Source organism: Chrysochloris asiatica, unplaced genomic scaffold, assembly GCF_000296735.1.
Source record: "Chrysochloris asiatica unplaced genomic scaffold, ChrAsi1.0 scaffold00003, whole genome shotgun sequence".
Lineage (NCBI taxonomy): Eukaryota > Metazoa > Chordata > Mammalia > Afrosoricida > Chrysochloridae > Chrysochloris > Chrysochloris asiatica.
In genome coordinates, this window is record NW_006408521.1 from 22,326,433 (window position 1) to 22,340,937 (window position 14,505).

The window sequence follows — 14,505 nt, forward strand, 5'->3', positions numbered from 1 at the left end:
ATGGCAAAGCATTAGGGATTATTCACATTATTAAATATGCCCAATTAAATGATTTGATTATAACAGCAATCTCTTAGTTTTAAAACCTTGTTGCTCAGTTTGGTTATCTATTCACACTTTTACATACAAGATGAACAGGGTTGGCCTCCAAGTCAAGGGCCATTTCATCAGGTACAGGTAGGGGGAGTGACAATAGCAGAGACTATGACCCATGACTTCACTTTCTATTGAGCCAGTTGTAAAATGTTGAAAGATGGTGGCAGCAGTTATCTCCTAAATCATCATTTAGAAAACCTTTTAACAGTCTCTATTTAAACCTTGGAGTCCTGGTGTGGCACTGTGGGTTAATGCACCAGACTGCAAAGCTGTTTGAACTGCAAGGTCTGCGGTTCAAGCCCAGCAGTTGCTCCTCGGAAACCCTATAGAGGGTCACTATGGGTCAGAAATGACTTGATGACACTTAACAACAACAACAACAACAACACTTAAACCTTAGCTTCTGGTCATGAAAGACTATGGTTGTGTTACAAAATGTATTCCTGAAAATATGTTCAAAAATTGACTAGGTGGGAGTTGAATAAATTAATATTATAATCCTTGGTTCTATTCCTAGAGAGAAAAAAAAAATTACACTCAATTACACATCACGATTAGAGCCATTCTTTCATAATATAGGTTCAATTTCATCCAAATTATTTCATTTTCTTCCTTTCCTTTTTGAGTGAACACACACCTAGCCAACTTGGATATTCAATAAGCACCCAGTGAGGTTCTAAGGTTTGCCACTTTTGATTTGGTATTCCTAATCATTCCCATGTCTCAAGTGTATCATGTTCAGAATACCCATGCTTCTCATCAACACTTTCAATTTTATGTTTTCTACTCATTTTCATATCAAACTAAAATGCAGTAAAATACTCAAATATTGCAGTGTTGTACAAATAAAGATGGGAACACCATTGGCTGGCAGTAGGTTTTGCCATGTTACTGAGCTAAATACTTGTTCATTTGAGATTGTACAAAAATCTAAATTGGCATACAAAAGGGACCTTGGAAGCATTGGATACACAAAAACAGGTTTTGTCAAGTTAAGTGCTGGAAATGGAGACTGTATAAATAGAGGAAGGACAACCATACAAGCGTTATAGTTTTTTGGTTCTCATTTTATCTCACATTACCCTATTTCTACCATGTAAGTACCAAGGAGAATGAGGTGATCCTTGAAGCCACACTCACGGAATGGATGCTATGTGCCAGGCACTGTGCTCATTAACTTGCACACTCTCAAGATGAACATGTGCTATAGTGTATTTCTACCAGTAAATACTCCAGACTCCAGAGGTTGTTCACTTGAATAAGCATCCTTGTCTGATGAGTCATGGAAGCCCTAAACTGGACTTTGAAATGAAAATGAGAAAGAACTTTTAATCATCAGAAGAGGACCCAACAAAATCATACTTAAATGGATAACTAATAACATGGTTTTTAATGTATTTGGATGGGATGGAGAATACCTTTTTTTTTTTTTTAAGGAAAACCACCAGATCTCTGGCATTTTTTAAAGAAATGGGTCTGATAATTTTATGTTTAGCATATCAAATTAAGGATATGTGCTTTGAAAGTAAACTTAGGTGTCAGGGAAACAATGACATATTTAAAGCTTTATATTTTCTACACAGATTGTCCAGACCTAGGGTAATAGGTGTGTACGGAAGCAGAATACCACTTCTATTTTAGGATTCTTCCTTCCTCTTCTGACCTTACAGTAGAGAGAAAAAAAGCCAAGGATCTTCTCTTCCTTCTGGCCAGAACTAAGACCTCTAAAGGTCATAGAGTAATAAATGGGGTCCCTGGTATTCCAGGCTTCAGATTCTTAGATGTTCCCTGGCAGTAACACTATGTTAAAAGAATACCAAAGTCTAAATTCCCAAATTGAGGAAAATACTTGGTAGTTCCATGCATGGGAGATATGGAAGAAGGAAGCTTCTAGAAGGCCAGTAATCAGTCTCTGATTGAATTTCTACATCTGGGTCATTTCTTGAGAGAGAGGCATTAGTTATTTAGAGATAGAAAGTGGGAAATGTGATAACCCAGAGTCAACAACCCGGATTCTAGTGCAACTTCTCCCGCTTGAGTACCCTTGGCTCTAGATTTCTGAGGAGCATCAGGCTTGCTTCTATATAAGGAGGGATTAGGACTAATCCCGCTCTAAATTATTTTCCAGCCTGTTGTACATGACCAGTCCTGACATTTAAACTTTGCTGAATCCATAGCATAGTTAAGAAAAAAAATTTAAATTAGGACACTTATCATCTTAATACTAAAAATTTTATATCATAACCACTTCTAGATATTAGGTTGGAGCTAGCAAATAGTAATGTGTAGGATAAGCACTGGACTGAGAACCACAAGGGCAGAGGCTCAGAACCACCAGCCATTCCTTAGAGGAAACCCTATGCAGGGTCACTATGAGTCAGAACCAACTCAACAGCACTTAACAATAACAACATAAGTGCACTCCAGTCAAATCACTTGTAAAGTATACTTCTGGTCAATCTTTTAGACTTCTGACAAACTAAATGAGAGGTAAGCATTCCAACTAAGTCTTCATCCTTTTGGCAAACAAAAGTTAATACACTTGGCAATGGTGAATAAAGTCCTTAGTTTTTCACTTCTTCGTGCCTTGATATTGTCTTCTTCAAGGATAGTCCAAACAAGCAGGGCAGGACCACAACATTATCAGCCATGAGAGAGGATCTTAAGGTCAGCAGTCATGCCCACAATACTCAACGTGAAGACCATCATTAACAGGCTGAAAATCATGAGTCTTAAAGTCCTGGATCAGGCAAGTTTTAGGAGGTAGAATCAGCGACCCCTGGGTGGAACAGGTGGAGGAGGATGGAAGTAGGTCTCCCTGGTCGGAGGCCTGAAATAAAAGATAAAAGTAATTTTATTAAAAACCTGATTTTGTGAAGGTTGCCCAATATGGTGAATGCAACTGTGTCACTGAACTGAACCCTTAAAATTGGTTAAAGTGACGAATGTTTTTGTTACATATTTAATACACTAAAATTATTTTTAAATAAAGTTAAAAAAAACTAATTTGATTAAGTAGTTCTTGTTGTTAAGTGCCATCAAGTCAGTTCTGACTCATAGTGACCCTGTATAGGGTTTCCAAGGAGCAACTGGGTTTGAACTGCCGAACTTGTGGTTAGCAGAGTGCTTGTCCTATAGCACCATGCCAGTTCTTAGGCATACAAAATTTATTGCAGACAAAAGACTCTGCATGGTCCTCAGTTAATGAGGCCGGCCACACATATAGACTTCTGAGTCTAGACAAGTCAGCTGGGGCTCATGAGTCTTTGCCCTTAGAATTACTTGCAACTGGATGCTAATGCATTGGTTCCAATCCATGGCGACCTCATGTGCTTCAAAGTAGAACTGCATTCCAGAGCATTTTCAATGACTGTGACCTTTTGGAAGAAGATCAGCAACCTTTCTTCTAAAGCACCCCTTGACGCATTCCAACCAACAACATTTTGATTAGTAGTGGAATGCTTAACTGTTTGCATCAGCCATGGACTCCTGAATCACTTGTGGAGCTTTATAAAATACCAATAAGTCCCAGGCTCCATCCAAGACCCATTCCCTCATAATCTGTAGAAGAAAAGGCTTAAACCTTAAAATATATTAAGAGTGTTCCCTACCCCACCAGTGATTCTAGCATAGAGTAACCTAGGCAAGAGAAATGCTGCAGTAAAGGGATCCACTGGGAATAGAACTGAGAACTTCCAAAGTTGGCTTCTCATCACTATTTCCTGTAGTTCATTCTAGAATTACTGTTCACTCTAGGTGTGAGTCATCCTGAACTCCACTTGCCAGATATTTCATATCATTCTTGGATACTCCTAAATGATACTCCAGATAGACCTGGGTGAGTCTTTTTACAGACAGGTTCAATGATTTCAGATAGCATTTCCACATATGCGCTGTAAAACCAATATTTAATTCTCTTGGAAGCAAGTCAACAAGTCAAGAAAGAGAGCTTTGTCAGAGACTGTAATTGAATGGTGTAACCCTGGAGTTACGCATTTAAGGATTTAATCAATCAGTGAGCAAATATTTACTAACGCCTCTTGGATACAAGTTTTGCGTAGGTCAAGGAAATGACTGAAGAGTTAAGAAAAGAGAAGCTGTCTTGGGAACAAGAGAGAGGCAGAAGTAGAAAAGAATAGCCATGGATATCCTCCTCAGGAGGTCCTCCTGCCCTGGTGAATAAATGGTTTTGTGTGGTTGTCACAGAGTGAGTGAGCTTCATGCAGTGAAAACAAACAGACACTCACAATCAGGTGATACCACTTGTTACCTAAGTAAGGGTTTACCAGTTGCCACTGAGTCGATGTCAACTCATTGAGACCACATATGTGTCAGAGTAGAACTGTGCACCAAAGAATCTTCAAGGCTGTGATCTTCCAAAGCAGATCTGGAGACCTTTCTTCCAAGACACCACTGAACGGTTCAAACCACCAACCTTTCCACTAGTAGTTAAGTGCTTTACTGTTTGTACCACCCAAGGACTCCTACACCAGTATAGAAATTCATTTGTTATACCTTTCTTCCTCATGGCGAATATTTTATCTACTATGCATTTACTATGGGAGTGTGGTGGCTTCGTATGATTAGCACTGGACTGTGAACCACAAGACCTGTGGTTCAAGCCCACCATCCGCTCCACAGGAGAAAAGGCAAGGCTTTCTGCTCCTGCAAAGATTTTAAGCCTCAGAAACCAGGGTCACTACAAGTTGGAACCAATTTGAAGGCACTTAACTGCAACAACAATGTGTTTAATATAGGAGCAGTGGTAGCAGAGTGGGTTATGAGTTGGACTGCTAACTTCAAGGTCAGCAGTTCAAATCTACCAGCCACTATGTGGGAGAAAGATGAGGCTTTCTGCTTGTAAAGGTTTACAGTTTTGGAAACCCTATATAGGGTCGCTATGAGTCAGAACTGACTCCACAGCACATAACCACCACAATCATTCTCTTATTTCTTTTCTTCTCCTCTTCCCCAGTTTTTTTTGGGGGTTTTTTAGAGGGGTTTTCCCCCCTATATTTTATTTTTTCCTGTTTTTATTTTTTCCCATTTTTTTCTTTTCAGTTATTAAATTCTTTTTTCTTTCTGATTCTTGATCTTTTTCTCTATTATTTTCATCTTTGTTGTTGTGTTTGTTTTTTTCTTCCTCATTTATTTATTAATTTGTCCCACTGGTAGGGAGACAGCAACCATGCCCATACAGTCCAACCATATCCATACCTCCATCAGCCCAACCCACATGGCAAAGGCCAATGGCCACTCCTACAATGAAGACAGTAGCCGAGACCAGCCAAACTCATCCTAAACTGCATTACACAAATAGCAGAGAACTGTGCACTCACTTCCATGGTCTATCACACCTACCAGGAGGCAGATGGTGAGTGATCAAGTACACACCAACATACAATATCAATTAAATACAAATACAATGACTCCACACAATACCTCAGAGAAAACAGACACTTCAGTTTCCACAAGAAAACAAGACAAAGTGGATCAAAGAAATGGTCAAAGTACAAAGCCAGAAGACCTTTCTGAGAAAGAAATGGTATTTAAACTATCTGATGAGGTACCTTCAACCGATCAAGAGAAAGATCAAGAAAGTTACAGATGAAATCAAGGAAAACACAGAGAAAATTTTAGAAGCATTCAGGGAAACACACAAAGAATAAACTGACAAAATAAACAAAAAATTGGAAAATAGCAAATAGAAATACAGATTAATACTAAGATGTCATAAATAGATAATACATTCAAAGGGCACAGTAGATTTGAATCAATGGAAGGCCAAATTAATGAGCTTGAAGACAAATTTCTCAATACTAGCCTATTAAAGGAACAATCACAAAAGAGAGCAAAAAAATCTGAAGGAAGTCTAAGAATTATACGGGACACCATCAGGAGGAATAACTTGCATGTGATTGGAATTCCAGAACAAGGAAGAGACAAAAATTTTGAAAAGTCGCTGAAAGAACATTTCACCATCATGAAAAACAAGAAGATAAGCATTCAGGAAGCAGAATTAACTTGAAATAGCATAGATCCCATAAGAAAATGCCAAGACATATTATAATCAAACTTTCTAAAACCAAAGACAAGTTAAAAATCCTGAAAGCAGTTTGGAAGAACAGACAAGTTATCTACAAAGGAGAACCAATAAGACTAAGCACTGGTTGCTCAGCAGAAGCCATGCGGTCAAGAAGGCAATGGGATGACATAAATTAAACTCTGAAAGAAAAACATTGCCAACCAAGAAGCATATGTCTAGCAAAATTTCCCCTTAGATATAATAATGCAATTCGGACATTTTCAGATAAACAGAAATTCAAAGAATTGCAAAACCCAGATGAACTTTGTAGAAAATACTGAGCAGAATTCTTTGGACAAAGAACCAAAAACAGCAGATAACAACCTGAGATTAACATACATAATAATACCACCCAGAAGTCAACTCAGATATGTTGTTGTCATTGTTATTAAGTGCTGTCAAGTCGGTTCCAACTCACAGTGAAGCCAGTTTAGGATTTCTGAGGCTATAAATTTTTGTGGGAGCAGAACGCCTATCTTTTTTCCTGTAGAGCAGCTGGTGGGATCAAGTCACCGACTTGGTGGTTCACAGTTCAGTATTGATCGTACAGAGACACTGTGCTCCGACCCGTATATAGAAGTATCCAAAGTAAAACAAACCTACAAGACTGAAAATAGGGAACTGAAGATAGCAGTTTGTAACAACAACAAAAATCACAACTAAATAGAGGGAATCAATATAATAGTATAGTTACAAAACTTTATGAGGAAGTCAAGTAGATTTAGAGGTAGAACAGATCATTTTAAACTTGGGAAGAAATTAATAAATTATAGGGTAACCTCAATGAAAATCAGTAACCTAGCTCTTAAAAAAATTAATAAAGAGAAAAATTATAAAGATTTGGTAAACCCTAAAACAGCAACCAAGAAAACCCATAAGCAAAATGAATTTAGCACAGAAAATTATGTGAAGCAAAGATACCAGCAGCACCACACACACACACACACACACACACAAACCCACACACGACAAAACAACAGCAGTCAATTCATACCAATCAGCAATTACACTGAATGTAAATGGATTATATGCACCAAACAAGAGACAGAAAGTAGCAGAATAGATAAGAAAACAGGACCCATCAATATGCTGCCTATGACACACCTCAGATACAAAAACAAAACTAAACTAAAAATCAAAGGATGGAGAAAATATATATGAAACTAATAATAATCAAATTAATGAGCAGGAGTGGCAATACTAATTTCTGAGAAAATAAACTTTAAGGCAAAACCACCATAAGAGTCAAAGAAGGACATTATATAATAATTAAAGGGTCAGCTGAACAAGAAGACATGACCACAATAAGTATCTATGCACCCAACAAAAGAGCTCCGTAATACATAAACCAAATGCTAACCGAATTAAAGAGAAAAATAGACAACTCTGCAATAATAGTAGATTTTAGTGCAACACTTTAATGAAGGACAGAGCTAGAAAGAAACCCAACAAAGGCACAGAAGAACTAAACAATACAATCAACCAACTTAACCTAATAGACATATACAGAGCACTCCACCCAACAACAACATAATATACATTCTTTTCCAGTGCACATGGAACATTCTCCAGAATAGATCACAAAGCAAGCCTCAATGAATATTAGGCCACAAAGCAAGCCTCAATGAATTTAAAAACATGGAAATACTTTAGAAACAGCTCACTGACCACTTGAGGAGACGATATAAACAAGGACCACAATGTGAAATGTATTATAGTAGAGGTGTTTGTGGAACCAGAAGAAGGTATTTTGTATAGAAACATCAGAAAAGGATTCATTTCATAGAGGAAGGGATGTCTAAACTGAATCTTAGAGGATATGTAAAAATTTTCTAAGCAGAGATTAGATTGCCTGGAAGACAGCATTCCAGGTGAAAGATTGGGCAAAGACTCAGCAGTACAACATGGTACAGCTCACGGGGAATTATTAAGGGATGGAGTACAGGTGAATAAGGGAGATGAGTGGGACTTGAGGTTAGATGGAGTCAGGGCAAGCTAAAAATCTTAGAATTAAATTTCAAGGCTTTTATACCAGGAAGTGACATCATCTGCTATTTGTGTTTTAGAGAGAGCACTCTGGTTGCAATGTGGAGGAGGGATCGGCTGGATGCAGAGATAAGTGTGGGCACGTACGATGATGAACTTCACACTGACAGATGGAGAAGAGGGGGTGGATCTGAGAGCTGAAAGGGCAGCACGATGGACAGAGCCTGTAGACACCGTAGATGTGGGAGCTGCGAGGGAGGCAGGAATCAAAGATGAGTTCCAGATCTGGAGCTTGAGGAAGGGAGAGAATGGGATCATTATCTCAGGCTGGGAATTTATGAGAAGGCAATGTGGGGAAGAAATTGTAGGCAAAGCAATTATTTACATTTTAGGTTTGTGATACCTGTGGGACATCAGTGTGTAGACAGATAGTCAGCCAACTACTATCAAGTTGACTAACTCATGACAACTTTATGTGCAACAGAACATAGCTTGGTTCTATGTCATCCTTGTGATCATCAACATGTTCAAGTTCATCACAGCAGCTACTGTGCCAATTCATTTCAGAGAGGGTCTCCTCAGCTCTCCTTGGCCCTCTAATTCACCAAACACCATGTCCTCCTCTAGCGATTAATCCCTCACTGATGACGTGTCCAAAGCAAGTGAGTCACAAAACATCCTATTATGCTCCAAAAGAGTCTCATTGGTTAATTTTTGGAAGGAGACCACCAGGCCTTTCTTCCTAGTCTGCTTTCATCTGGAAGTTCTGCTGAAACCTGTCTACTATGAATAACCATGCTGGTATTTGAAATACTGGTGGCATAGCTTCTAGCATCATAGCAATACACGAGCTACCACAGTAGAGCAAACTAACAGATGGATGAGAGTACCAGTGTGGAGATCCCCAGTAAACAGTAGGAAATAGAACACTGAGATGGAGATCTGTAGTTTTTCACTGTTGGTTGGTTGGTTATGTGCCGTGGAATCAGTTCCGACTCATAGCGACCCTGTATAGGTTTTCTGAGGCTATAAATCTTTACAGGAGCAGAAAGCCTCATCTTTCGCCCATGGAACAGCTGGTAGTTTTGAATTGATGACCTTGAGGTTAACAGCCCAACTTGTAACCACTACGCTACCAGAGCTCCTCTGGGGACAACATGCAGAGTGAGCAGAGAAATGGACCAGGACTGGATAAAATGAGTAGTAGTATGAAGTCTGTATTCTCTGGTGCTCCCTTGTATGGGAGAAGACAAGGTGTTCAAGAGAGGGTTGTTCCTGTTATTGCTAAGTGCCTTCGAGTTCATTCTAACTCATAATGACCCCGTATAGGGTTTCCAAAGAGCAGCAAGAGGGTTTGAACCACCAACTTTGTGGTTCCAATCAACCTTGCGGTCCAGTGCATTATGCTGACATGCCAAGAAAGAGTTAAGAGTTGCCAATTTCTAGAGCTGGAAGATGAGAGGCCCCCAAGGTTAGCCTCCTTCCCTGTCTGAAAGTGGATCAGGCAGCTAAGCCATTCAAGAAAGAGGCCCATTTTATTCTCTGCTCAAAGATCTCACTTTATTGTGAAGAATGCATACATATTACAAAATGATTGCATATTTAGAAGTATGTTTTCATAACTAAAATACACCCAAATCCCAAGCTCTATCACTCACAGATTTCTTTGTGAACATGGTTGCAATAGTAAAAAATTGTTTCTTGTTCTTCTCGCCTACCTTTATCATTTCATCACAATAGGCTTCCAGATTTCCAAAACAATTTGTTTGCTGTCTTTCTACACATTGAAATGCATCTTAGTTTCTATCCTTTAATATCTGGAACCTGCTCCCATGGTTGTTCTGTTTTTCTTTCCCATTAACAACATCTTGCTGAATCTCTGTCGCTATGATTTCAGGCTTGCCAACTGTTGTACCTTGCTACAGTTAGACAACTGGTTCCAAAGTCCTCAACCTTCAACAGTAAAAAGGTCTGGAATCTTAAATCTCTTCCCTTAATGCCTAGACTTTCTTGGACACATATAAAATAATGACTAAGGCACTGGGTTGGAGTTAGGTGTACCTAGACTTGCCATACAAAGCAAGTCTCAACCCAGTCTGAAGCGTCTGTTTCTGCAGCTGCAAAATAGAATGATATTAAATATTTGCCTCTAAGGATTATGAAGAAAATTAAATAAGATAATGCCTTTAGAGTGTTTAGCATAGTATCTGATGAAAGGTAATCAAATAGTACTTTCATTTATTACTATAGTCCCTCTCCGTGAGCGTCTCTTCCACGTCATCAACTATATAATAATTTTCAAACAATAAAAATACTAGTTAAATTTAGAGGATTGGACTAGGTTATAGGTAATGCTCCTTCTCAGGCTCATATTTTAATGTAAGTTTTCCAGTGCAAAACAAGCCTGGTGAATATGATATAGCTTGGAATTGTAGGGTGTTTGTGGGACCAGTGTTGGTACATGAATACTGCTGGGTGCACAAAGAAAAGTGAGAAACAGCAAAAAGAGAAATGCAAACCTACTCGGCACAGAGTCAGCTCTTCTTTCCAGCAAACAGGAAGAAAGGCTTCCTTGTACTTTGCTCAGCACAGATTCTACTGATGACATTCATTTGAGTTAAAAATTGCAAAATTCAAAACCCCTTACTGGAAATTAAAAAAAAGCTTCCCTCTTTCTTATCCTTTTTTCCTGCTCACATTATATTTTAAACATCAAAGAATGCAATTCCTCAGACAAGACTACGCTTTTATTCCCACAGGATCCTTGGTCCACTGGCAGACACACTACTTCCTGTGACTCCCTAAGATCTTAAAAAGGTGCCAGCAGACCCAAGTATCACATAAAACAAATATGTACATCAGAGCCCAATTCATCAAACTGTTGTCTAATATGCATCTTCAAATCTCCATCTGTTTACTCTTCTCCTATATAAAAATCACTTACATTGTCGACTTCTTCCTATTGGTCAACTCTGAAGAAGTTCTATTATGATTTCCATTTTATAGTCAAGGAAATTGAAACTCATGAAAGTTACATAGTTCATCCAAGTTCATAAATGGCTGGCTGCCAGAGACTTGAACGCAGGTACTGTGGCTCAAGATCCATGCTTCCCACTACCATGCCACACTTTAGTTTCATTTCCAAATACCCTTTTATCTCCTGTTCCCCTGTAAGCATGTGTTAACAACAGTCCCCACAACACAGCAAAGGGCATTAGTTAATAAGGAGCGGAATTCTAGCCAAACTAAGCAAAATTGTTCAATAATTGATGTTTATCAATATATTTCATTTCTAGAGTATGTATTTACTATTTAAAATATTTGCAACTGAATAAAGCATCAGTTAAATTAATGAAGTATCAGCAGAACTACAGTATCAAAAGTTAAGCATTTCCACAACTCCATTTCCATTCTTATGTCATCTAGTTGTTGGTGTTAAGTACCACTGAGTAGCTTCAGACACACAGCAGTCCTGCATAGGGTTTCCAAGAAGAATCTGTTGAATTTGAGCTACTACTGACCTTGCAGTTAGCAGTTCTGATCCTACACCACATCTTGTCGTTGTTGGTTTTGTTGTTAAGTGCTGTCAAGTTGGTTCTGACTCTTAGAGACCCTGAATAAGGTTTCCGAGGAGTGGCTGGTGGGTTTGAACCACGGACCTTGCAGTGAGTAGATCACTGCTTATCCTACAGCACCGCATCTTAGATATCCCCAAATCCTACTCTCCCCTGGAAATCAGAAAGTGAGGAACAATTTCATAATCAGTTTCAGTATTACCTCTGTGAAGCAGCTCGAGGAGGTACCCTGGGGGGTCTTTCAAGGGGCACAGTTGGCATTCCATCTATCTGTTGGGGGCCTGGACTACGACTTCTTATAACCTCGGGAACTTCATTATCCTACAGCAAACAGATGAGAAAGAAAAGTGAAAATTACATTAAGCAGCCAGTATAGCTGGACACCAGTTATCTCCACAGCTCCTCAGCCTTCCTCAGGTGTGGCTGAAAGTTATGCATAAACTGACTGGCTACCATCCAGCAATATCCAAGCAACTTTCCTAACATCACTGAAGACCTGCACCAGCAGCCTCCCTTGGAACTTCTCCCCAGACCTGTTAGACCAGAATGTGCATTTTAACAAGACCTCTAGGTAATTCTTATATATATTGAAGCTTGAGAAATTTGGTTCTATATAACTAAGGTGAAAAACAAAAAACAAGTGGTCATTGAGTCGATTCCAACTCATGGTGACCCCATGTGTATCAGAGTAAAAAAACATTTTCAATGGCTGGCTTGGCTCAAGTAGGTCACCAGGTCTTTCTTCCAAGGCACTTCTGGTGGACTTGAATCTCCAACCTTTCAGTTAGCAACTTAGCACGTTAACTATTTCATAACCAGGGTAAAGCTGAGAAAACCTATGTTTAAACAAATGTTGCTTTTTGAGGAACAGAACTGTGAGTGACCCACAAGTTGGGTACTAGAGGAGTTAGTATTCAGACCTTCTTCAGGGAATCTGATGGGTTGGTAGCAGACAGTCTCACTCATCTCAGCCACTGCTCACTGGATCAGGGAGACAACCTGACCCAAAGTTAGCTAAATTGGTCTGGGGCCTATGTTTGGGGTCAGAGGTAAATCTGTTCAAAAGCCTTGTTGCGCATGGAGAAGTGGAAAAGTCAGTGTTCAATGAGAGAAGCAGCAGCGGACATCCAGCGAGAAACAGAGATATCAGAGCACGTTGTTCTGGGGACACACGGGGAGCAATGGCCTCAGAGCTGCTGACTGAGGTCCTGGGCTCCCTCAAGACTCACCCAGTTCCTTCCCACAGATGCCTTCTTTGGCTTCGCTAGTCTGAGTGGATTTCCGTTTCTTACACTGAAGTGGTCCCTGACTAGATGAGGTAAGTGGGAGTGGGGTTCCCGACTCTCACCTCATTGTCCCCCTCCATCCCGCTGCTCACACTGAGGAGGCTCCGTGTGCTGGACCGGTTACTGGCGCTGCCTAATGGGTGAAAACAAAATCAGCCACATAGACTGTGTACTCTCCCAGTCTAAAATAAAATGCAGAACTTTCACACATAGTTATTTTTACCAATAGGAACAATGCATAAGCTGTGAATATGGGATTTTTAAAAGTAGAGTTCAGCTTTTCTTTCAGTATCAAATGAAATAGTCCCATTTTTTTGATTACCGTTTTTCAATATAGCGACCATTTACTGAGGCTGCTTTCAAGCCATGATTGCATCGAATACCAATGAAAACCCATTTGACAGCAAGGAAGCAGAGGTGCTCTAATCCCCAGTTGTTTCTTCTAAACTCTGCAAACAAATTCCGTTGCTGTCATTCTTCACTTATTTCGGATTTATAGCAAGCATGAGCACGCATCACACACACACACACACACACACACTTTCGAGTAAGGGGTCAGGCAGCTTGACACAAAGCGTAAATTCAAAACTATAATGTTCATGATAGGAATTGCGACTGTGTGAGTTTTGGGTCTCAAGGCTTTTTGAGTTGGGAACTTATCACCTGTATCATTAGAACAGTGCTGTTGAATAGAACTTTGTGGAAATGTTCCATTGTTCCCTATCCAACATGGCAGCCAGTATGAAAGGTGGCTAGTGAAACTGAGCAGAATTTTAAATTTTATTCAAGTTCTATTTAAAACTTAAATTTAAATTGCCACAGTGGCTAGCGGAGACCTTGTTGAACAGCACAATATTAAAATAAACTCAAACACATGGGCATCTAGCAAATAAGGAAGGAAGAATCAAAGCTGACCAACATAACGAGGAGATTTTGACTAACACAGTAATTACATCAATGTGCCTCTAACAGTGTTGCCATACGTTAGGCTTGCTGATTTGCCACATCCAAAGCAGCTCATAATTACATTCATTTATAGGTATATAAAAGGAGCCCTGTAGCCTAGTGGGTTATGCATTGGGCTGCTAACCACAAGGTCAACAATTTGAATCCACCAGCCTGTCTGAGGGAGAAAGATGAGGTATTCTGCTCCCAGGCAGATTTACAACCTCGAAAACCCAGGTCTCTGAGTCAGAACTGACTGGATGGCATGCAGCAACAGCAGCAGCAGCGTGTATACAAGAGAATCAAAATTTATCTGCACTCCAGTTATATGAAAACTTCTGTTGGCTGCACTGTCTTAGCAGTGCTTTTTGCTCAAGGTCACTGCTGTGCAGGTGTGACTGTGGACATCTGCAAACAAAATTCAAAGGATACTCAAAGGAAGGTAAAAAAATTTATTTTTAAACATCATTACTGGTAATGAGACATGGATTCATCCCTATGAGCCTGAGAGTAAATGGCAGAGTATGGAATG

General features: G+C 39.5%; 1 protein-coding gene across 1 annotated transcript in view; it reads right to left on the reverse strand.

Moving 5' to 3' along the window:
* Window positions 1–2,505: 2,505 nt before the first annotated feature.
* Window positions 2,506–14,505, reverse strand: part of PIK3AP1 (phosphoinositide-3-kinase adaptor protein 1) — a 153,330-nt gene continuing 141,330 nt past the window's right edge. Inside the window, exons 15-17 of the mRNA XM_006831192.1 lie at window positions 13,091–13,161; window positions 11,945–12,063; window positions 2,506–2,926 (exon numbers count right to left, since the gene is read on the reverse strand). Coding sequence (XP_006831255.1) covers window positions 2,866–2,926; window positions 11,945–12,063; window positions 13,091–13,161 — 251 coding nt within the window. The 3' untranslated portion in view covers window positions 2,506–2,865. The remainder of the gene's footprint in view (window positions 2,927–11,944; window positions 12,064–13,090; window positions 13,162–14,505) is intronic.